Consider the following 24,421-nt stretch of genomic DNA (forward strand, 5'->3'; position numbering starts at 1 on the left):
TAAATTGGATATCCGCGCTGACACGGTGGATGCAGATACCCGCAGGTATAAAGTGGATATCTGCGCTGACACGGTGGATGCAGATACCCGCAGGTATAAAGTGGATATCTGCGCTGACACGTGTGGATGCAGATACCCGCGGGTATAAAGTGGATATCTGCGCTGACACGCTGGATGCAGATACCCGCAGGTATAAAGTGGATATCTGCGCTGACACGCTGGATGCAGATATCCGCAGGTATAAAGTGGATATCTGCGCTGACACGTGTGGATGCAGATACCCGCGGGTATAAAGTGGATATCTGCGCTGACACGCTGGATGCAGATATCCGCAGGTATAAAGTGGATATCTGCGCTGACACAGTGGATGCAGATATCCGCGGGTATAAAGCGGATTTGCAGGGTTCTGTCCCTCTCAGTGCTTATCTTCTGGAACTCCAGCTCAGGCTGGGCTGAGTAAGGCTGTTGCTGAGGGTGGCATCAGGCTAGGAGGAATGGGGCTGCTTTCACCAGGTAGCTTTCAGATTCCTTGAGGGCATTTCAAATACTGAAGCAAAGAATGAGCAGTGTGTTTTCAGTGCCATAGGGAGACCCCCACGCGCCATGGCTAGCCCCTTTCTTGATGTAACACACTAAAGTTGGTGCAATCCCACCAGGGATAAAATTGGGCCCTAATAGCATTCTCGTAAGCTCTGCTCCCATTATTCTTTCTCCCATGCTGACCCTTCCTCATCACACCCTTCTTGCCTGTCACTTCTCAGCTTCTTGTTTTTCATGTTCCCCCTCCCCCACCTTAAGCAGTGGAAGCTAATGCAAGACTAGTGGGGAAGGAGGGCTGGGAGTGGAGTTGGAGGTGCTGACTGCTGAGGCTGGAGTGACAGGCCAGGCCCTGCAAGCCCTGACCCCAGCAGGGGAAAAGGGATAGCTGGGAGGGGAGCCTGGGTGAAGTCTCAGGCTCTGAGGGGAAAAGATGGCTCCAATTCATCTTCCTCCTGCAGCTGTTCACTTGGCTGGATGTAGTTATCTTCAATGAAGCCATCCTCCTCCTCCAGCTGCAGCTCAGCAGCACGTGGCGTGGATTGGTTCTCCCCCCAGGGAGATCCCTCCGCAGCACGGCTTCCCCCCACAGAGCTGGTGTCAGGCAGGGGCTGGTGGCGGTAGCTGGCAAAGTGCTTGTGGAACAGTTTGCACTTTGCAGCCAGTGCAATCAGCAGAGAGATGCCAACAGCTGATGCAAGGAAGCCCACCAGGTATGGCCAGCTGTTCCCGCCCTGGCCTGCAGGCGATGTGGTGGCTGCTGCACAGGAAAGAGACAGAAAGAGCGTTCAGGAAATGCTCATGTCTTTGACTAGTGTCTCTTCCCCACGGAGGAGGGATTGCCAGGCTCTATTGCACAGGCACTGGGGGAATACGTGGCTGATGCTCCTGAGCCACAATGGGGCTGCTTAATGGCTCCTATCAGAATGGGAGCACTTTACACCCACTGCACAGTCTCTTGCACCGGTGCATGGTGGGTTGGGCCTATTGAGTTCAGAACTTCGATTCTTAAGTTGCCTGCGCTCTTTAGATTTTCAGCCCCATCGAAAACACCATGCAAGCATCTACAACTTTGTAGGGAAGGAAATTGATAATTATAGGGGAACAAGAGAGTTTATAGATTAGTGAATGTGGAAAAGTTATTAAGAATTAAACCCTCAATCCCCTTTTCTGAGATTAGTTGGGCAGGTGGCATGCAGTCCTGTGATGGGGAGATAATTTACCCAGGCTCTGTCGAGGTTAGGGTTTAAAAGTGTGATAGATCATGTTCTTTGACTTCATCTAATTCAAACCATGAAACTCTAGTCAAGACAATGGAAATTGGCAAGTGCAAGCTGCTTCCATTTAAGTCTCAGCAGGGCAAGTGTTACAGTACAACGTGCTTTGTCTTTAGCTTTGAAGGCTTTAATTAGATGGACCCAGATAACAATGTAACATCTTTAAATCCTAATTGTGGGTCACACACATAATCCATATGTGAGGTCAGCCACAGGCAAGGCTGTAGCTTAGCTTCCTTGTGGTAAAAACTCCAGTGCCTTGTGTCCACTAGGATTTAAAGGTGGGATGGTTAATGGGTCTTCGTTAACATTTCCTTTTGGCAGCGAAGACAAAGCCTAACAACTTGAATGTAAAGTGCCAGGGTTTGTGTAAATGGCTCATCCTGAGAAAGACAAAGGTGGCTCTTTACTCTGTTGGGTACTGTACAGTGTAGGAGTTTGCCAGTGTTTTGTCTAGGACATGGTGTGAGGAGAAGGGAATACCTTGGTTTCATTTAATTAAATATAGACAAGCTGCTAAATCACAGCTGTTCATTAAAATAAACCTTGAAAACTGCCACAGGTTTGCAACTGCAAATGCTTCCTCTCTAGTGCTAATGTAACCCACACACCTAGGCTATGTCTACACTCGCGGCTTCTTGCGCAAGAAAATGTCCACACGGCCATGTGCGAGCTGTGCTTTTGCGCAAGAGCATCCATGGCAGTGTGGACGCTCTCTTGCGCAAGAAAGCTCTGGTGGCCATTTTAGCCATAGGGCTTTCTTGCGTAAAAAATTCCTGCTGAGCGTCCACACTGCCCTCTTGCGCAAGAGGGCTTACACCGGTCAAAAAAGAGCGTAGCTCTTGCGCAAGGAGCCCTCTCTTACCACGCCGTACTGTAAATTTACTTGCGCAAGAGCAGGCGGGCAGTGTGGACGCTCTGCAGATTCTTGCGCAAGCCGCCGCGAGTGTAGACATAGCCCTAGTGTGGTTACTGAGCAATGCAAGTGGCACCTAGACCACTGCAACAGGTAAGATTAAGAGACCTCCACTGCACAGGCAGGGACCAGCTGGCTTTTAACTCAGAGGGTAGAGGCGCCCTATAGTCAGCTCCCGAGGTCCCAGGTTCAAATCTACCTTGGTGGGGGTTACACTAACACTGGGTAGGGTCTGACCTTCCTGGAGAATGGCCTCTGCACCTGGAAGGGGATACTCTGGGGAAGTCTTGGTGAATGGATTGTTACTGTGCTCAGGGGGCAAGATGCCACTTCACAAGTCCCCTGGGCTCCTGAGTGGTCCTGGTGCCTGTCCTGTAGTAAGTGGCTGTCTCTCTCACCGCTTTGACCAGGCCAGTAACTGCTCTGTAAAACTACCCGCTGCTTTGTCAGGCAACCTGGAAGGCAACGCTTCCCAAAGGCTTTTCCTGCAGCCACCACAGCCTCCTGGGCAGTGGTGTGGGAGGCAAATATGGGTCCCCCTCTCTCCCTCCCGCTTGCTCCTGGATGCCTCACCCTGCACCATTTCTGGAGAGAGACAGGACACAACGCTGCAGGAGCAAGGTGAGTTCTTGCCCCATCTTGGGGGGAGGGGGAAGGGGCAGTGGGGCTTGGGTGGCTGAGAAGCAGGCTTCAGTGGCAGGACTTCAAGAGCTTGGTTGTGGGGCTTCTGCCACTGACCCCCAGCTCTAGCCATGTGCTCTGGCTTCTGGCCCTGTGGCAGCAGGCGCTGACCCTTGGCTATGGCTGTGTAGCAGCAGGGCTCACCACCCCACCCCCGGGCCCCTGCTGCCACCTGCTCAGTCTCTCTCCCTCTCTCACACACAGGCTTTAGTTTGTCCTGGGCTTGCTGAGCAAAGTGATATGAACAAACATGTAAGTATCCCTTTTCACAGCATGGCTGGGAGGTGGTAAGTAATCTTAAACGCACAACAGGAATGCTCCTTTTCACAGCATTATCGCAGTCTGCCAGCATCTGAACTACTGGAAGTTGCAGTGTTAGGTTGTGCATATTTATTTGTGTTTCCTACGTTTAAGTATTTTCGGGACTAGTGTCAGCATGACCACCAGCAAGAGTTGGAAGCTGCAGGCTGAGGCTACTAAGTTTGCTGTGAAAACCCCTGCTTTAAGGGGTTGTCTGCACTGCCAGCCAGGACAGCCAATAGTCTTTGCTGGGCCATGGGCAATGTGTGTGTGGCGGGGTGAGGCATAGTGCCTTGGGTGGAAGGGGTAGGACTGGTAACTCCCTAGCCAGCCCTTTGGCATTGCTGAGAGCACACTGCCTGAGCCCTGGGACAGCTTCCCATCAGCAGGTCTGCTGCCCGCTGACTTAGACTCAAGCCCAGGTGCTGTCTAGTTGTGATGTAGATGTTTGGGCTCAGGCTACAGCCTAAGTTCTGGGCCCATCATCCCTCCCAGAGTGCTAGAGCCCAGCCTCCAGTCCAACCCAAACAGCTAGACCGGAACTGACAGGCCATTAGCCTGAGCCAGCTGTGGGTTGTAGTTACATGCAGACATGCCCTGCAACTGTTACAGCCCACGTCCCCAGCCAGGAGGACGTCACATGCTCACTCTGATAAGAGCCAGAGCAGAACTGAGGGATTTGGGTTTTAGGCTGCAGGAGAGAAGAGTGAGGGGAGATTTGAGAGCAGCCTGCAACTTCCTGAAGGGAGGTTCCAAGGAAGCTGGAGAGAGGCTGTTCACAGTGGTGACAGGTGGCAGAACAAGGAGCAATGGTCTCAAGTTATAGTGGGAGAGGTCCAGGTTGGATATTAGGAAAAACTATTTCCCTAGGTGGGTGGTGAAGCGCTGGGCTGGGTTCCCTAGGCAGGGGGTGGAATCTCCATCCCAAGAGGTTTTTAAGTCTCAGCCTGACAAAGCCCTGGCTGGGCTGATTGAGTTGGGATTGGTCCTGCTTTGGGCAGGGGGTTGAACTTGAGGACTCCTGAGGACTCTGACAGCTCTATGATTCTAACTCGGCAGCAGCCTCTCCAGCTACTGCTGCTGTCAAATGCATGTAGTTCCCAGGGACACTGCAGAGCAATCCAAAGCAAGCAGAGCAGAGTAAACCCAAACTGCTCGTGAGTTACTCTGGGCTAGTCAGGAGGCAGAACAGGGATTCAGACTGCCATATGGGATCAGTGGGAAATATACTTTGGGAATATGCCAGTGACAGGGAAACTGATAAAATTGTAGAACACTAGAACTGGAAGGGACCTCGAGAGCTCGTCGAGTCCAGTCCCCTGCCCTTATGGCAGGACCAAGCACTGTCTAGATCCATGGTCACCTACCAGTAGATCCTGGAGCCTCTGACAGGGGATCCTGACTGGTCTGGGAGCCTATCAAGTACCAGCCCTTCAGCTGCCCTTCTCCTGCTCAGAGCTGCCCCTGGGAGCCTCCTGCTTGTTGTTCAGGGTAGGGGAGACAGAGACAGGGGGCGCTGATGTCACTGTCCCCCCTCCTGTACCCCATCTTCACAGAGCGAGGAGGGCGAGGTCTTGCGAAGGGGTGGTGCAGGGGCTGGGACTTGGAGAAGGGATAGGGCGGGGGTATTTAGGTTTGAGGTAGATCCTGGACTGACAAATTCAAAAAGTGATCTTGTGCTTAAAAAGGTTGAAGACCCCTGGTCTAGCTCATCCCTGACAGGTGTCTGTCCAACCTGCTCTTAAATATCCCCAGAGATGGAAGTTGCACAACCTCCCTAGACAGTTTATTCCAGTGTTTAACCACCCTGACAGTTCTTTTCCTAATGTCCAACCTAAACCTCCGTTGCTGCAGTTTAATCCCATTGCTTGTCCTGTCCTCAGAGGCCAAGGCGAACAATTTTTCTCCCTCCTCCTTATAACACCCTTTTCAGATATTTGAAAACAGCTAGCATGTCCTCTCAGTCTTCTCTTTTCCAAACTAAACAAGCCCAATTCTTTCAGTCTTCCCTCCTAGCTCATGTCTTCTAGGCCTTTTATCATTTTTGTTGCTCTTCTCTGGACCACCTTCAATTTTTCCACATCTTTCTTGAAATGCGGTGCCCAGAACTGGACACAATACTCCAGTTGAGGCCTAATCAGCACAGAGTAGAGCGGAAGAATGACTTCTCGTGTCTTGCTCACAACATTCCTGTTAATGCATCCCAGAATCATATGAGTCAGTGTCACACTGTTGACTCATATTTAGCTTGTGGTTCACTATGACCCCTAGACAATCACTTCCCACCCTGAATGTGTGAAACAGATTGTTCCTTCCTAAGTGGAGCACTTTGCATTTGTCCTTATTAAATTTCATCCTGTTTCCCTCAGACCATTTTTCCAGTTTGTCCAGATCATTTTGAATTATGTCCCTATCCTCCAAAGCAGTCGCAACCCCTCCCAGCTTGGTATCATCTGCAGACTTACTAAGTGTCCTCTCTATGCCGGTATCTAAATCATTCAGATGATACCAAACTGGGTGGGGTTGAGACTGCTCTGGAGGATAGGGACATAATTCAAAATGACCTTAGCAAGTTAGAGAAATGGTCAGAGGTAAACAGGATGAGGTTTAATAAAGAGAAATGCAAAGTGCTCCACTTAGGAAGGAACAATCAGTTCCATACATACAAGATGGGAAGCAACTGTCTAGGAAGGAGCATGGCAGAAAGGGATCTAGGGGTCATAGTGGACCACAAGTTGAATATGAGTCAACAGTGTGATGCTGTTGCAAAAAAAAAAAAGCAAATATGATTCTAGGTTGTATCAACAGGTGTGTTGTAAGCAAAACTCGTGAAGTCATTCTGCCGCTCTACTCTGCACTAGTTAGGCCTCAGCTGGAGTACTGTGTCCAGTTCTGGGCGCCACATTTCAAGAAAGATGTGGAGAAATTGGAAAGGGTACAGAGAAGAGCGACAAGAATGATTAAAGGTCTAGAGAGCATGACCTATGAAGCCAGGCTTCATGAACTGGGCTTGTTTAGTTTGGAAAAAAGAAGATTAAGGGGGGACATGATAGCGGTTTTCAAATATCTAAAAGGGTGTCACAAGGAGGAAGGAGAAAATTTGTTCCTCTTGGTTTCTGAGGACAGGACAAGGAGTAATGGGCTTAAAGTGCAGCAGGGGAGGTTTAGATTGGACATTAGGAAAAAATTCCTAACTGTCAGGGTGGTCAAATATTGGAATAAATTGCCAAGGGAGGTGGTGGAATCTCCCTCTCTGGAGATATTTAAGAACAGGTTAGATAGACATCCGTCAGGGATGGTGTAGACGGAGCTTGGTCCTGCCTTGAGGGCGGGGGGCTGGACTCGATGACCTCTTGAGGTCCCTTCCAGTCCTATTATTCTATGATTCTATGATTCATGAAGACACTGAACAGAGCCGGTCCCAGAACAGACCCTGGGGAACCCCACTGGTTCTGCCCTTCCAGCAGGATTGAGAACCATTAATAACTGCTCTCTGACCCTGTCTCTAAATCGGGAGTGAGAGCTTTGGCATGGGCCCAGAGTCCCTTGAGCCACACAACTTACTGTCATTTCTCTGCACTGTGGGCTCTGGATCACTTGTGACTGAAGGCTGAGCCCGAGGAAAGCGCAGTTTTCTCTTGCAACTCAGATCCTGAACATTCAGGGTCTTGACCTCCTGGCCCTGGAGTCCTGGTGGGGAGGCGCACAGCATGTGCACAGCTAGAAGACAAAACCTGATTCAGTTAGGAAGGATGTGGTGCCTCCACCGATCCTGCCACCCCCATTTAGGATGGAAACCTTCACCCTTGCTCCTCATTGTCTAAAGAGCACAAGAGAGTGTACCTGCCAACACCCACCCACTTAGCTTCTTCTCAGCCGCTAGTGAAGGAACTAGAGAAGAAATCCCTAGGCTTGGTCTCCACTACAGAGCAAAGGGACATTAGGCAGCTTAAATTGACCTCTCTCTGTAAGCACCTACACTACAATGTAAGCCACCTGCTACATCACCCTCCATGACAGGCATAGCACCTAGGGCTGTGGGCCCACTCTGAGAAAGCTGCTACCAGACCCCTACGGTTTGTTTACTCAGCAGCCACGGAGCCTCGTGTGGAATCTTGGGCATCGCTTGTGACCACACTACATAAAACACATGGAGTGAGTTTGAAGTTGATACCCCTTCGAAAGATTCGAGAAGCCCTAGACACTACACTCTGGAAAATAAGCCTGCATTAATCAAAAGAGACAGAATAGAAGGGACCGAATTGGGTTTCTACATCTATTACTCCTGTAATCCTTCCCTGACCTCTTTTAGGGCATTATCCTTCAGTCCTTCCTCTTTGCTCATGGTAGCCCTGCCTTCAATCCTTTCCTCACCTCGTCTTAGTCGTAGCCATTGCTGGAAAAGGTACATGGAGCAATTACAGACATGGGGGTTCCCTTGAAGCAGGACCTGATGGGTTCTATCCATCAGCTGCAGGACTAGAGCATCCACAGTGATCAGATCATTGTTCCGCAAGTCCAGATGGACCAGGGCCCCAAAAGAAAGGAGCACAGACAGCCGCAAAATCCGAAGCTTATTGTTTTTCAAGAGGAGTGTGTGCAGGTTTCTCATGCCCTGGAAAGCCTTTGGGTGAAGGTGGGAGATGTTACAGCTGCTCAGGTCCAGCAGATGGAGCACCCGGAGGTTAGAGAAGACAGCTGGGTAGAGTGTGGGAATGACGTTGTTGGAGAGGTTTAGGGCATGCAGGGATGGGAAATGTACCAAGAAAGTCCCACTTCTGGGCATTGCCAAGGAGTTGAAGGAAAGGTCCAAGCAGGTGATGTTTCCAGGAAGGGAATCTGGAATGTGTAGAAGGTTCTTTCCACTGCAGTCAGCCCATCCCTGAGAAAATATCGATACTATCATGAGAGGGTTCTGGGTCCCTGCTAGGATGCTCCAGTGAGACTCAAGAATTTCAAACGATTACACTAATAAATTAAATTTGTTGCAAAGCTTGAGAGAAAACAGACAATTTCAGGAACATGGGAGCTACCAGAGCAGTTCACACCAATGGTCCTTTTAATCCAGTATCCAGTCACTGAGAGGCTGGATAAGGACCAGCACAGACTGGATCACAGGGGTCTACAATCACAACACATTATACAAAAAATAGGACTATGTAGCATTTTAAAGACTAACAAGATGGTTTATTAGGTGATGAGCTTTCGTGGGCCAGACCCACTTCCCCAGATCAAATTGCAGAAGAAAATAGGCATGACCATATATACCAAAGCCCATGAAAGCTCATCACCTAAGAAACCATCTTGTTAGTCTTTAAAATGCTACATAGTCTGGTGTAGCTGAAACAAAAAAACAGGCCTATCACGGCTACATGTCTATTACTATAACATTATACAGAGTGAGGGGAACATGAGAAGAAAGGGTTGGCGGAGGAAGAACTCAGATACTGTACATGGGGTAGGATGGGCAAAACAGCTGGACATTCCCTCCTGTGATATTTATCATTCTGGTTCACTTCTCCAATCCCAAACCTTGACTAGCTAGCACTGAAATGTGTGTCCCCTCCTTCTTCCCCCTGGATTCTAGACTGAGCCTCAGCCCAGTGTGTCTTTATTTCATTCAAGGTTCTCCAACTTCCTGAGAAGTGGACTGCACTGCTTGATTGCTTAAACCTTGTTTGGTACATGGGCTTTTGCACTTCCAGTTCCCAGGTGAGAGCCTACCAGCAGACCTCTGCCTGTGCAAAGTGAGTAAGCAAGCCAGAGTGGCTGACATGTAGGAGTGCCCGTCTAAGGGTATATCTACACTACCACCCTAGTTCGAACTAGGGTGGTAATGTAGGAAACTGGAGTTGCAAATGAAGCCCGGGATTTGAATTTCCCAGGCTTCATTTGCCTATAGCCGGGCACCGCCATTTTTAAATGTCCGCTAGTGCGGACTCCGTGCAGCACGGCTACATGCGGCATGGACTAGGTAGTTCGGACCAGGCTTCCTATTCCAAACTACCGTTACTCCTCGTTTCACGTGATTCAAAAAAGAGCTAGATAGATTCATGGAGGTTAGGTCCATCAATGGCGATTAGCCAGGCTGGGTAGGAATGGTGTCTCTAGCCTCTGTTTGTCTGGAGGTGGGTGACAGGGGAGGAATCACGTGAGGATTACCTTTGTGTTCCTTCCTTCTGGGGCACCTGGTGTTGGCCACTGTCAACAAGACAGAATACTGGGCTAGATGGACCGTTGGTCTGAGCCATATGGCTGTTCTTAATCTAGATTGCACCCAGTTTACCAAGCAAGCAAACTATATATATTTTAATATGGTTAAATGTAAATGTTTCCACCTAGGGACACAGCACGTAGGCCATAGTTACTAGGGATGTAAGCGACTAATCGACTATCCAATAAGCAAAAGTTTATCCGATAATTGACACACTAGTTGACTAGTCGCTTCCCCCCTTTGATGCCTCTGTCACAAAGAGGCAGCAAAGGAGGGGGAGGCAGAGGGAGTGCTGGAGGGGGACAGCTTAAAAGCCAGTTTCCCCCAGCTCTAGCTCCAGCTCCGTGGGAGGGGCGCAACAGCTCCATTCCAACTTTGAAAAGTACAAGAGTCTGTGCTGGGGTCAGAGACTGAAATGCTGCGTGGAGCCCCCGCTGGCCTGGACTCCACGTGGGCGTTTCTGCTTTGAAATGTACAAGAACCCCAGCAGGGGCTCTTGTGCGTTTCAAGGATTGAAACTCCATGTGGAGCCTGGGTCTCCCCGTTGGCCCTGGGCTCCACGAGGCATTTCAATCTTTGAAATGCTGCACTAGCCCTTATCAGCTAATCAAATATTCAACTATTCAATTAATCAAAACATCCCTGGTCATTACAGAATGGGTAGAGCCTGGTGCAGACACAAAATCTGTCACTGCATCCAATCCCCAAATGCCTTCCATGGATATCTGCAGATTTTGGGGGCTCTGAAGATGGGAGCTTCTGTCCTGGGAAACTGATGTAGAAAAAAAAGCAGGTATCAGAATCCCAGAGCTGGAAGAGACCTCAAAAGGTCATCAAGTCCAGCCCCCCGCCCAAGGCAGAACCAATCCCATGGATAATTAGCCCAACATGAGGCCCCAAGGTACATTGTGGCCAAATGGGCTAAAGTGATCCATGGAAGCATAAATCTTGAGTAGGAAAGGAACTTATTTTACTTCTGTATTTGGCACTGGCAGCCACTGCTGGAATCGTTTGTGGCCACAATTCAAGAAGGATGTTAAAGCAGTTCAGAGAAGAGGCACGAAAACGATGAAAGTGTTAGAAAACATGCTCTATTGTGACAGACGTCAGGGGCTCCATCAATTAACCTTCTCTCTGTTACGCTAAAAGGGCAGCTTGATTACCCTCTAGAAGTGACGGGCTCTAGATGGGCTTGTTCATCTAGCAGAGTAAACCACAACAGGAACCACTGGCACAAAGTTGAAGCTAGACAAGTTCAGAGTAGAAATAAGGCAATCTCCATATTTTGATTGGAACAGCTTATTGAGGGGCCAGGAGGATTCTCCATCGCTGTGATTTTTACATCAAAGTGGGTGCTTTTCTAACAGCTGTGCCCTAAAGGGTTGGTGCACATGTCCTATGAGGAGAGGCTGAGGGATTTGGGCTTATTTAGTCTGCAGAAGAGTGGGGAGGGGGAGGGGGAGGGGGATCCTTCAACTTCCTGAAGGGAGGTTCCAGAGAGCATGGAGAGAGGCTGTTCTCAGTGGTGGCAGATGCAGAACAAGGAGCAATGGGCTCACGTTGCAGTGGGGGTGCAAGGTCTAGGTTGGAGATTAGGAAAAACTATTTCCCTAGGAGGGGGGGAAGCACTGGGATGGGTTCCCTGGGGAGGAGGTGGAATCTCCATCCCAAGAGGTTTAAGTCTCAGCTTGACAAAGCCCTGGCTGGGATGATTGAGTTGGGGCTGGTCCTGCTTTGGACAGGGGACTGGACTCAGTGACTCCTGAGCTCTCTGCCAGCCCTAGGATTCTATGAATTATTGTAGAGCAGGTCTCTGGCCTTTGCTGTACAGGAGTTCAGACTCCATGATCACAGTGGTTCCTTCTGGCCTCGGAATCTACGAATGGCCATTTCTTTCTAAAACACATTCTAGTCTCACTGTAAAGATTCCAGAGGATGGCAAATTGACCCATCCCTTGGTAGCCCTCCCTGCCAACATTTGACCCCTCTGTGTATGGAGCGGTCTCTTAGAGCAGTGTTTCTCAACCAGAGGTACGAGTACCCTAAGGGGTGCTCAAGAAAAGTCTGGGGTGGGGGGTAATCAACAACTGAAACTTGAAGAAAACTGAATTTTTTTTAAGTTTTACAGCACTGCTTTATTTTTGTATTTTTTACACCCAAAAATTTCATCATCCACCCAGCTATGATTACGTTGTTTAAACAAATGTGTTGCAATGGTAGAAAAAATTGTGTGTTTGAAAACTGTAGGTACTGGGGGTACTTTTTAAAAAAGAGGGGTACTTTATAAAAAAGGTTGAGAAACACTGTCTTATCACAGCAGGGTCTGCATGCACTCTGCAGTTTGGTCCTTCTTTCTAGGGCATTTTTTCATTGCTTCAACTTATTTGGCTGGAAAAGACCTCCTGAGTGACTGAACCCCTTTGCTGGATGATTTTAGACCCTCAGACCCACCTCCTTGTCAATGCTGCAAGGGTGTCCTGCCGCTGCAGGCCAGGCCCAGAGAAGGCTGCAGACACACAAGTACCAGGTACATTCCATTTGGCTTCAGGAAGCTGCACAACAGAAAAACAAGTCATGGCGGAGGTATAGGGAAAAGACATCTGCAAGCCCCACCCCTACAGAAAGGAGAGGTGGACACAGACCAGTGCTAGAAGACACCAGGCTATTTCTCCCCCAACCTGTCCCAATGCAGGAGACAATGGCCATAACTCCAGGTGCTTCTGCTACAGCTGCCTTTTTAAAATACAATTCCAATAAAGCCCAACATCAGTAACTATGAACTACCACCACCCTTAAACAAGCCCACGAGGAAGAGCTGGGTCCAGAACACCAGCGTGGAAGGAAGGCACGCCTAAGTTCTAATCCTGGCTTTGAGCAACTCAATCTCTCGGCCTCAGTCTCTCCATCTGTAAAATGGCAGTAACGCCCACTTGCAGCTCCCTGCCACTCGACCACTGTGGGGATTCTGGGCAATGCTTTGGAAACCTAAAGCACAGCAGGAAAATTGGAAGCAGTGGACATGTCAGCACCAACCATCTCTGAACCTCAGTGGCTCTCCCATAACACCATTGCTTGCATTGAGCAATTTTCTGCGATGGCTTGATCTGCTGCTGGCACCCAGAGAAGCTGCCCTGGTGCGTGTTACTGCGGCTGTGAACAGGGCCCCTAGGGGCTCAGCATTGCTGAGGGGATGCTTAGGCGGCAGCACTGATGGGAGAGGTCAGCGCTGGAGGGCGGGGGGCCTGGGGCTTCTGACTGCTCTTGTGGTGCTAGCAGCCGTGGTGGCAGCCAGAGCCCCAGGCCCTTGAAAGTGCTGCCAGAGTGCCAGGCACTGTGCTCCAGGGGCTCTGAGCACGATGCAGTCTGGGTGGTGCAGGGCTGGCTGACCTGCCCTTTCCACATGAGGCTCCCCCCTGCCCCACTTTACCCAGGGGTCCAGCAAGTCTGTTGGCCCCCTTTGGTGCTGAGGGGGAGTGTCAAGCAGCCACGGGGGGGGGGGGGGAGAGCAGGCGTGAGCCTGGAGAAGCACATGTGGGAGGGGCACTTCAGGAGGGCAGGTGAACTTGGGGCTGGAGCTGCGCTCTGATTGGTGGCTCTTCCCAAGAAGGTGAACCAGTGTGTAAATCGACCAATCAGCGCTGGGTTGCCAGGAGTCGGTATTGAACTGGACAGTCCAGTATTTTCACTTCCTGTCCAGTAAACAATTCAGAAAATATTGGACACCTAAAATGTCCGGTACATTCTGATTTGTGCTGGCCTGGCGCAGGGAGACAAGATGGCAGACTGCTGCCTGCAGCCTGTTAAGGCCAACAAACCTCAGAAGAGCTTCTTAAAGGGCCACATTTTAATTTATTTTTGCTTAACAACTCTCAGGGTCCCCCCCCCCCCCCCGAGACAACTTTGGTTCTTCCTCCCCCCCCGTGGTTTTTTTTGGGGGGGGGCACGCGCATGGGGATGTGTGCGATATTTTTGGTTAAACCACCTGCAACCCTAAGCAGGGCTGCTGCAGGAAGCAAGGCGGAGTGGCCACCCACTGATCCTGAGGGGGAGGTGCCTCTCCAGAGCCCTGGTGGGCAGCACCTGTCCCCGATGACCCACCTGAGCAGAAGCCAGAAGGCGGGCCAAGGATATAAAAGTCTGGCCACAGAGGCCAGCGCCAGGCCAGCGACAGAAGGAGCCAGGAGGCCCGCCGTGCGCTCAGCGGAAGAGCTGGACCCACGAGAGATGGAGGATTGGCCAGGGCTGCTGGACGGTGACCTAGAGGGACTGCTTGCCTGGCCAGGGGATCCAGACCTACAAAGTCCAGAAGACCTGCACTGGATTCAGGTATCACCCAAGGGGCAGAAGGGAAGGAGCCCAGGGTGACTGACCATGTGGCTGAGCCTGAGCCAGAACCAGGGCAGCATGTTTCAGAGCAGATCCCTGCTGACTCAGCAGCAGGCGGTTCTGCTACTACTAGGGCCCTAGGGTGGGACTCGGTGGAGTGAGTGGGCCCACATCCCCCCTGCCACCCCCCCTTGGGTGGCAGTCTCCCCACTCGGCTGTTACTGCACCACAGCCTGCACCTGCCGGACCCCTGCCCGAGCAAGGGGACACAGCTGGGTGCATGTACCAAGACATTTGAACTGTTTATTCCCTGCTGCCACACCCCAAGCAAGGGCCTGAGCTCTGGGGCTCTGTTCGCCGCCCCGCCCCAACAGACGGGGCCGATTTCTACTGCTCGCTGGGCTGTGCGCTGAAACGCAAGACCTTTGCCTGTCGATTGCATGGAAAGGAGAGCGGCAGCGTTTCAGTAGCAGTGGGCTGGGACCCCTGTGATTTTAGGTCTGATTTTGTGAGGTGAAACTCTGGAGTATGTGGGGTTCCTGAAGAGGACCTGGCCCTTTGGAAAGGCTGAGAGCCACTTGTTACTAGGCCATTCTCTGAGGGGAGCAGCCAGCATGGAGAGCCCAGGAGCTCTGCCCCCCACTCACAGTCCCATAATGAGCAACGCGGGGTCCCTGCCCCTTCCTGCATTGCCATACCCTGCCAGGGCTGGAGCGGCCTGCCGGAGCAAGGGGCTAGAGGTAGAACAAATTGCTCAGTCACTATCCATACAGTGTAGTGGGCCCAACTCCCGTCTAAGCTTGGCAGCGCTGGCCACAGCGGTTCTCCCACGCACTGCTGGGCAGCACGCAGAGCTCACTGGTCAAGAGTAGGAATGGAAAACCCCATTTCGTCAGGTAACTGGTTAAAGAGGACTTGACCCGCCCGTGAAGAGTGGCACCGTGGAGCCAGCCAGGTTGGAGCCACAGCATGGTGGGGAGGCCCAGTCTGCGGGGAGCACCCCCAGCGCGTGTTGGGCAGGGACTGCTCTCGTTCTGACCAGGCCCCAGTTAACCACACAACCCCCCACCCACTTTAACCACGGACATTTAGCAGTTACAGCTTCACATGCAGGGGCAGGCAGGAGCCAGCGCTCCTGGGGAGCCAGCATTCAAGTCAGCTCCCCATGGGCCCTGGCTCCTGCCTCCCACTGCCTCGGAGTGTGTCAATGTTACGATTAACCAATAAGCCTGGGCTATGATCGTGTAAACGGCGATGCCGGGGCGGCCAACCCATGGCTCATGAGCCGCATGCGGCTCTTCTCCCCCAGAAGTGCGGCTCCTGTGCCCCCCCCCATACCCCCTCTGCCCACACCTGGCTCCCCGGGGCAGCAATTCAAAATGGCACCCAAGATGGCAGCCATCAACAGGCGCCGATCTGGCCAAAAAGCCTAAGCTTGTTTCTTAGACAGGCAGCTTTTTTTTTGCTTGATAATGGCGGCGGGGGACGGGGGGCACGCTTTCCTTTTTTAAAATTTTTGCTCAAGAATTCTGGTGTGGCTCTTTGCATTTTTTCCACCGCTGTTTTGGCTCTTTGTTAAGTGGGTTGGCCACCCCTGGGCTACACACTAACATCCCTCTATAGAATCATGAGTGTTCATGGGTAAAACCCACTTCACCAGAAGAATGCATCATTCAGATGAAGTGGGTTTTACCCACAGGAGCTCATGCTTCTATATATTTTGGTTAGTCTAAGGGCATGGCTACATTTGGAAGTTATTTCTAAATAAGTTATTTTGAATTAATGACTCCTGAAGTAACTATTTTGAAATAGCATGTCCACACTAGAGGGAGGCCTCAAATTAATCCAAGGCAGGCTCCCATAATGTGGATGCGCTACCTGACTTAGAGCCCTAGGAAACACCGGGGAGTAATTACTTTGAATGACTTTGGGAGTAGTTCTCCAAATAGGAGCAGTCACACTAATGCTATTTTGAAACAAGGGTTATTCCTCATGAAAAGCAGGAGTTATTTTGAAATAACCAGCCCCTTTTTTCAAAACGGGCTTGGTAGTGGGGATGCTCTGCTTATTATTTCAAAATAAGGGGGGCCATTTTGAAATAGCTCCCTAGTATAGACCAGGACTAAGGTGCCACAGGACTACTCATTTTTTAAGTCAGATTAACACGGCCACCCCTCTGAGAATACAAATAGACCTGGTTTTAAGTTTCAAGATTAGATTGTTTAGTTTAGCAAGGAGGGGACATGATAGCAGTTTTTGAATACCTAAAAGGGTGTTAGAGGAGGGAGAAAAATTGTTCTCCTTGGCCTCTGAGGATAGAACAAGGAGCAAGGGGCTTAAACTGCAGCGAGGGAGGTTTAGGTTGGACATTAGGAACTGTCAAGGTGGTGAAACACTGGAATAAGTAGCCTGGGGAGGTTGTGGAATCTATCACTGGAGATATTTAGGAGCCGATATCTAACCTATCAGGGATGGTCTACACCAGCGGTTCTCAAACATTTTGGGCTTCGGAGCCCCTTGCATGTGGAGCCCCAGCAGGGTGTGAATCGCATCAATTCGCGGCGATTCTCGATTATGCGTCTGAAGGCTTTCCAGTTTGTCAGCCTTGCGGAGCCCCTGGAGATCTCATGGAGCCCAGGGGCTCCGCAGAGCGGTTTGAGAAACACTGGTCTACACAGTATTGGACCCTGCTGTGAGGGCAGGGGACTGGACTTGACCTCAAGGTCCACTCCAGTTCCAGGGTCCTGGGATTCTATGATTTGAGGAGGAAGGGCAGGATTCCTGGTGAGCTTTGTGCTTAGGTGGCCACTTAGGAGAGATTAGTGCCCAGATTAGCAGAGACCCCACAGCCGCCAGCGTGTTCCTAGTGGGGTGCACATCTGCACATGCAACAATTTATTCTATACACGGATGGAAAGAGTTAGAGGGAACATTGCCTTGGATGTGGAGGGTGGGTATAAGAGGCAGGGAAATCAATACCTTCCCGAATTGCTCAGCGGGCCCCATCCACGCTTCACCCCCAGTTCCCCCATTCAGTCTCCCCGGGCTGCCTAAGCCTCAGTCCTGCCAAGGCTGAGCACCACCAGCCCTTCCCATGCTCCAGGGGCCACCTACCTGCCCACAATCCCTGTGCTCCAGGAGGGAGGAAGCCAGGGGCTGTGGGCCCGCCCATGCTCTGAAGGGATCGGGGCCGCATGCTGCTGGCCGTCTGAGCTCAAGTGGCAAGCTGGGTGCCAAGCTACATTTGCAGATGCAGGCCTCTAAAACTGTGCTCGTCTGTTCTTTCCTGTGATGCCCATTGGTCCATGGCTGCATTTGCACCAGCAGAGCAGGGAGCCACTCTCCATGGTGCAGTTTGCACCTAGAGCTGGGAGCCTCAGCACAAGCAGAAATGTGGAGGCTGCTTGGTCACTGTGCTGGAATATGAACCTGCTGGTGCCGGCCTCCCCACCCGTCACTGTTACCCCTGCTCCCAGCACGGAGACCTCTCCCCCACAGACGCCATGAGCACTGGGAGTCAAACCAGGAAGTGAAAAACGAGCTTTGTCCTCCCTTCTCCGCCTTCTGCTGCGGACACTCCTCACCCCACCCTGTCCCAAGTGTTCCCTGCTGAGGGGAAGGCCTGGCCATTACCTTAGGTCAGAGCTGAGCTGGCTGCCTCTTGCTTCTTCCTGGGGCTGTGTGCTGGGGAGAGGAAGGTGGAGTCTCAGAAAATGGAGAGTGGCTGTGCAAAGGAGGAAGGTAAATGGAGGCGGTTTAAAGATTAACTGGAGTCAGCCTCTGCCCTGCCTTGGCACAGAAAGCCAGCCTGCTGCAGCAGGAGAGCCTGGCCCAGGGCAGGTGACAGGGAGACTTTGTTGCTACTGGGGCTGCAAAAAAAAAAAATCCACACCCCAGCTCATGCCAGCAGCTGAGGAAGGCCTGCTCTGTTAGTTGACGTGCAGCTTGCCTTTTGGCCTTACTTCCACCCTCGGGGAGCACACCCATTGTTGCCCCTACTTGTTACTTTGTAGCGGTTTGCTCCCCCTTGGCACATGCCCAATTTTAGAGGACTTCCTAAAGTCTTTGCGGGAAGTGCTGCTCAAACACGTACCGCAGCAGCTTTTCTTTCTTGCGGTTGATTACCAACACCTCTCCAACAGCACTTTTAAACATGTGCTGGAGGTTACTGCTTGGGAAAATCCATCCTTTAAACTATCTTATTCTTAACTGCAGAGCATCATGGGAGTCTTGCTCCCCTCAAGACTTACTATCTCTGTCCGCAGTGCCAGCAATACCTGGCAGTGAAACATTGGGTGTGGGAGAGCTTTTATTATGGGAGTAGAGATGAGCGACTGGTTGGTTACGCTTATATTGGTTAGTCAACTAGTCACTCGACTAGTCCTTTCTTTCTGCCTCTACAAGAGGCGGGGGGGGGGGGGGCAGAGGGGCGCCAACTTAAGCTGGTTCCTCCCATTACTATCTCCATGGGAGGTGGAGGCAGAGGCACAGTATCTGGGACCAGACATGAGCCAGGACAGCTGATCCCTGGCTCATGCTCAGTCCCACCTACCGTGGGAGCTCTTAATACATTTAAAAGGCAGAGCCACAGCTCTTCAGTTTTCCTCCTTATCAACTAATCGATGGAAATTCTATCCACTACTTGATTAGCTGATTAAATATCATTTAACCCCTGTATGGGAGCATGAATTTGTGGCACAGTCTTTTGGGAGAAACAGGTGAGCTGCTGGTGGCTGCATCACACACTTTGGAAAACACTGCTTCCTGGCATTCACTCTGATTTTAGCAGGGATTTGTTCACAGTCCTGGGGCCAGGCAGGCAGTCACATTAGCAGCAGGGAAACCCAAGAGAGGAACTGGAACAACAGAGACTTGGTGGGACAACTCACTGGACTGGAGCACTGTCGCAGAAGGGTATAAACTGTTCAGGAAGGACAGGCAGGGAGAAGAGGAGGAGGAGTTGCACTGCAGTAGGTCAGAGGACCATAGGGTTGCTCAGAGTTCCAGTTTGAAATGGGAGATAAGCCTGCGGAGAGTCTTTGCTTTAAGCTTAGAGGCAGAAGCAACAAGGATTACACTTGGGGAGGGGGCAGACTAGACTCTGTAGTTCTTCCCCCATTCAAAATACAGGACTATGTAGCACTTTAAAGACTAACAAGATGGTTTATTAGATGATGAGCTTTCGTGGGCCAGACCCATTTCCTCAGTGGGTCTGGCCCACGAAAGCTCATCTAATAAACCATCTCGTTAGTCTTTAAAGTGCTACATAGTCCTGTATTTTGTTCCAGCTACAGGAGACCAACATGGCTACATTTCTATCACTATTCCCCCATTCAGTCTTAGATGTTGCCAGCAGGCATTGTGGGCAGTAAGTGGGATCTCGGGCATCTGCCAACCCCCACGTTGTTTGGTTTTCCTCCTTTATATCTTTTTGGCCAAAACAGGAGTTGTGTTCAGTTCAAACTCTCACCTTGAATGAGGAAATACAAAATCCAAAATGGGTTCCAGCATCAGGTGTCCTAGTCACACGTCTTACAAGACAGACAAACCCCTTTACAGATCATTGGGCTATTATGTCTCCAGAGTATTACTAAACACCTTCATTAGCACTTCTAGAATTATAAACAAGTCCACACTTCATGTACAAGAGTGATTCATGCACAGAATAGAAGATAACACTCAGTAGATTGTAACATTAAAACGATGTTACAATGCATTTTTCATAAAGCATCTTTGAATTATACATTGTGGCAAAGTCTGGGCTAAGCCCTGTGGGTCCTGCACTTCCTGGCGGGTCCTTATGGGCCTCAGAGGCTCACAGTATCCCTAATTACTGCCACAAAGGCAAGGGTACCCTGCTACCAGAGCCTCTTTCAGCATTGGCCAGTCCAGTGTCCTTTCTCCAGTCCCTGCTGGCCCTTCTAGCCAGAGGGGAGGGTTGGGGGGAACCTGGTCCCACCCACTTGCTCCAGGTTCCAGCCTAGGGCCCTATAGGAGGGGAGCAGCCCCAAGCAGGCAGCATAGCTTGGCCCTTGCCCCCGAGCAACAACCCCTCCCTGGGCCACTTCCCCAACCCCTCCTGCAGTACCTCATTCCCAATATCATGGGGCAAACCTTCACGTCAGCTCACTCAGGTGTGTTCTCTTGCTCTGGGCTGCTCCCTTCTCCTTGAGCTCTCCTCTAGTTTCCCTGTTCTCCTTCCCCAGCCTTGCCTGGGGCATGTTTTATAGTGCACACATCCACCTTAAGTGGCTGCAGGTGTTCCAACTAGTCCTCCCTTCAGGCTGATGCCAGATAGGCTTCAGGTGTGGCTGGCCACAGTCTTCAACAGCCTACTCAGCGAACACAGAGTCACACGCCCAGCTCCCCACCTGTCCTCAGGGTGCTGCACTTCCTCTTGTACGCTCTTCCTTTTTGGGAGGGGTGCTGCTGCAGTTGTGGCAACCGGGCCCTGGCCACCCTACATTCTGGGCTGGGCCCCTTTTTGCAGGCAGCTTTTCCCCCCTTCACCTCAGCTATTTGCTGAGGGTCCTGGGTGCAGGGGGGTCTCTGCTGCCCTGCCTTTGGGTGGGGTGGGGTGGGGGAGCCCCCTCCTACTTTCTTGAGGGTCTATTTTTGACCCCCTTTTCTCCACCTCGGCAGGCCTGACCTTCACATTTCCTGCTGCTGCTGTTCTCCCCAAAGAAGAGACGGTACGGGGGTTGTTTTAAAGCAGCCCCTGGGGTTTTTCTCCCCACAGCCTGCCTGGTGTTGGGGAGGGGAGATTAGGGGCCTTTCCATCAGTGCTCCTGGGTGGAGGCTGGTGCTGTGGGCAAGGGGCGGTTTACCTCCCCCTGGTTCATCAGCCCTCCCGCTTCTCCTGCTGCCCCCTCTCCAAGCCCCAGTTGCTCTAGGGGCCTTTCTACTCTCGGCCCCACTGCTTGTCTCCTGGCCCTTCTGGGCCTTGCAGCAGGTACAGTGGGCCTGCTGCTCGGGCGCCTGTGGGTACGCTGCTGCCCTTCCCCCCAGCAGTGTCTCCTCCCTCTTCCTGCCCTCGAACAGGCCTCTTTTCACTGCCTGCCTTCCCGCTCCACGGCTTGTCCCAGCCACCCTCTTGGGTGCCAATGCCCCCCCCTCCTTTGTTAGACGCTTGAGCTTCCCCCTCCTTTTAGTTACTCTTCCCACACACAGCTCCACTTGTCGCCATGTCCTTGAAATGACTAGTCCCCCTCCTCTCCCCGTGCAGCCGGAGGAGCCGCTCTCTGTCCTGTGCTGGGAGCTGTGTGCCTTGCTCATTTCCCCCCTCCCCTTTCCGAATTCTCACCTTCCAGCCTAGTGGGGGGAGCAGTCAATCTCCCCCCCCCCCCCCCTTCTCTCCCCTGGTGTTTTTGGTTCTCCCCTAATTGTTTGTTTTGTCTTTTCCTCCCTACCCCTGACCACGATGGAGGGGTTGTCCAATGAAACCCTGCGGAACCTTCCCCTCCCTAAAAACGACAATTCCTCTGAGGCTGCCGGGCTGCCCGTCACTACAGTAGAGGGGGCAGCATGGACGAGAACCCCGGGGCCTCAACCGCTCCTGCCACGGCACCTCCAGTCATCAAGAATGCCCCCCTGGAGGAAGAGCCTGGGGACCAAAAAGGGCAAGTGCCCCGCCCGGAAAGTAAAACCTCCTGAGGCAAGGGCTCACTCCCCGGCCGCAGCCCCCCCTTCCCACTCCCCTGTTCCTTCCACCAGCTCTGGGGTCGACGGTGTCCCAGGCCCCAGGGCATACGCCCAGGTAGCTGCCGCTGCGCACCGCCCCCCCCCGCCTGCCGCCCCCCAAGCTGCCTCCTGGAATTCCATCCCCGGTGGCTGTGGCCCCTTTCCCACCCTGACCAGGAGGCACGGAGTCCGTTGTCTCCTGGTGGCAGCCTTGCCCCACGTGGAGACCTACGTGCGGGTGTTGGCACGCGTGGTGGGGCCCGCGGCCGTGGTGGTGGCCTCTAGGATGTTCGGGAAGGTGGTATTCTTCCTGGCATCCGAGGCCGCTGCCCAGGAGATGGTGGAAAGGGGTTTGGCAGTGGGGGAGTCCACGTTCCCCTCGAGCCTTTGGAGGACCTGGGTATATGGGTGGCTTTGTCCTCCCTTCCTCCCCAATGCCGCCCTACTGCCTTTCCTCTCCACCCTGGGGAGGCCTCTGTCAATCCTGAGTCCCCTTCCTCTGGGCTGCAAAGATCCTACCCTCCGCCACGTCCTTTCCTTCCGCCGGCAGGTACAAATCCAACTACTGCCGGCGGGGCGTGGCGGAGAAGCCCTAGAAGGGTCATTTCTGGTGCCCCATCAAGGGGCCTGGTACCGGGTATATTACACTTTGGGGGAGGCCCAGTGTTTTCTCCGTCAGGCAACGGGGCACGTCCGAAGGGCCTGGCCCAGTTTGGAGAGGCACCCGGGACCCCCGACGCCTGGGAGGCCACTGGCCTTACCATCGCTGGTGGCCCTGATGGTCCGGACCCTGGGGTCGCTCCGCCTCCAACCGTGACTGTCATCCATCCCGCTCGGGCTCTGCAGGGCCCAGACGAGCGTGCGGGTGCTGCTGCTATCGCTAAAAGCGGCAAGGCCTGGCCAGCGGAGGAGAGGGCGGCAGGGTCAGCGACAGGACTCAGGCAGGACCAACCTTTCCCCTGCTGCCCAGCCCCCGTCTTCCCTTGCCCTCCCACTGCTGCCCTTGTCCCGTCCTCCGTTCAGGCCCAGCCCTCATGCCCTGAGGGATGGGAGCTTGCCATGGGGAGGCACCGAAAGCGTGCTTAGTGTTCCACCCCACACACTGAGGGGAGCACAACCTCCCTGCACCTATGGGGTGGGCACTGGAGCCGTCTCTCCCTCTGAGCCCCCGGACGCTTCCCAGCATCATGAAGCGGTTGAGGTGACCGGCGCTTGCGGGAAGGGTGAACACCTCCCTGCTGGGGTCCCCGCAAGAGGGGGCGTCCATGGAGGCTGTTCCCACCTCCACTGAGGGGGCGGCCGCTGACCTTGCCACCGAGAGAAATTACCCTCTGGTGGCCGGTGGCAGGAGGTGGAGGCTTTGGGGCTGACCCCAGCTGCCTCAGAGGGGGATCATCATGTCCTGGAGGGACAACTGACCTCTCCTTCCCCTTCCGACCCACCGCTATCCCTTCTCCCTGCCTCTGAGTTGCCCCAGGGTGCGACCATCTGCCTGGCCATCGGCAGCACTTCAGCTGTGGCCGCCGGAACCCTGGAGGCTCTTAGCAGGCGGGAGCCTCCTTCGCTTTCCATCACCCTTGGCACTGGGGAGTCTGGTGCTGCACTCTGTGACACTGGAGCCTAGTGCTGGGGAGACGTCCACTACCCCCACCACTGCCACCGATTCCCTGCCCTGCAAGGAGGCACCGAATCCCAGCGCCTCCTCCGCTGAGGCTTCTCACCCTGCCCCACTCCTGCTCCCTGTTCAACCCGTTTCTCAATTGAGCTTCCCACTTCTCTTCCTGCTCCCCCTGTCCTTGTCTTTCCCTAATCCCTCACTTCTCCCTCCCTCTACTCCCCTTCCTCCTTTTCCTGATCCCCTCCCTGACCTCTCTTCCTCCCCTTACTCTATTGCTGCCGCCTCCGGGGTTGCCATGTTCAGCCCAGATGTTGGCCCCCGGGAGGCATTTTTTGTTTCTCCTGCTCTCAGCACATCTGGGGCTGTTCTCCCTTCACCACTGTCCTCCCAGCAGGGACCTCGGACGCCCTGCATTCCCATGTCGCGGGGCTCACGGAGGGGTCTGGCCCCAAGGCGTTCAAGGGGCTGACGGGCGAGATGCATGCTTTTTTGGAAGACATTCGTGGCTCCAAGAACAAAGTCGCTCTCACCCTTCAGAGCTGGGGAGACTTTCATCTCGTCTTGCAAACGGTAAGAGCCCTCTTGGGGGAGGGTAAAGGGACCAGGAGGCAGGAGGCCATGGCTTACCAGCGGGTCTGCAGCTTCCGTGACGCCCTGCTCACTTCCAGGTATGGTCACAGTTTGCTGCGGGGCCCAATGGGGGCTGCTGGCATGCCTGCTGGAGAGGATCTTCCCCAGCCCTCTCGATGCCGCCGATCATCTTTGCCACTCTGACCACCCGGGGCTGTGGGTTGGGTCTCCATAGGTGTCAGGTACTCTCCTTCCTCCGGGGGGGGAAGGGGGTTACTCTGTCATATTCCAGCAGGAGACGC

General features: G+C 52.8%; 1 protein-coding gene and 1 long non-coding RNA gene across 5 annotated transcripts; one reads left to right on the forward strand and one right to left on the reverse strand.

Moving 5' to 3' along the window:
• On the reverse strand, positions 1-20,450 carry C9H1orf210 (chromosome 9 C1orf210 homolog). Of its 4 annotated transcripts, none has more exons than XM_075914585.2 (6): positions 20,340-20,450; positions 17,885-17,935; positions 12,377-12,477; positions 8,086-8,593; positions 7,276-7,431; positions 29-1,297 (listed from the first exon to the last, which is right to left on the reverse strand). In XM_075914585.2, the coding sequence occupies exons 3-6, from the start codon at positions 12,461-12,463 to the stop codon at positions 951-953; spliced, it is 1,098 nt and encodes a 365-aa protein (XP_075770700.2). In that variant the 5' UTR covers positions 12,464-12,477; positions 17,885-17,935; positions 20,340-20,450; the 3' UTR covers positions 29-950. The 4 variants fall into 4 exon arrangements, with proteins under 4 accessions (XP_075770702.2, XP_075770700.2, XP_075770701.2 ...); XM_075914586.2 differs by having other exon boundaries at positions 20,366-20,441; XM_075914587.2 differs by lacking the exons at positions 17,885-17,935; positions 20,340-20,450 and adding an exon at positions 10,579-10,697 and having other exon boundaries at positions 1-1,297.
• On the forward strand, positions 17,856-24,421 carry LOC142823514 (uncharacterized). Its single transcript, XR_012898722.2, has 3 exons — positions 17,856-17,992; positions 23,941-24,119; positions 24,218-24,421. It is a non-coding gene; the product is annotated as an uncharacterized LOC142823514 (long non-coding RNA).

The sequence above is a fragment of the Pelodiscus sinensis genome, chromosome 9 (genome assembly GCF_052426305.1).
Source record: "Pelodiscus sinensis isolate ZL-2025 chromosome 9, ASM5242630v1, whole genome shotgun sequence".
Lineage (NCBI taxonomy): Eukaryota > Metazoa > Chordata > Testudines > Trionychidae > Pelodiscus > Pelodiscus sinensis.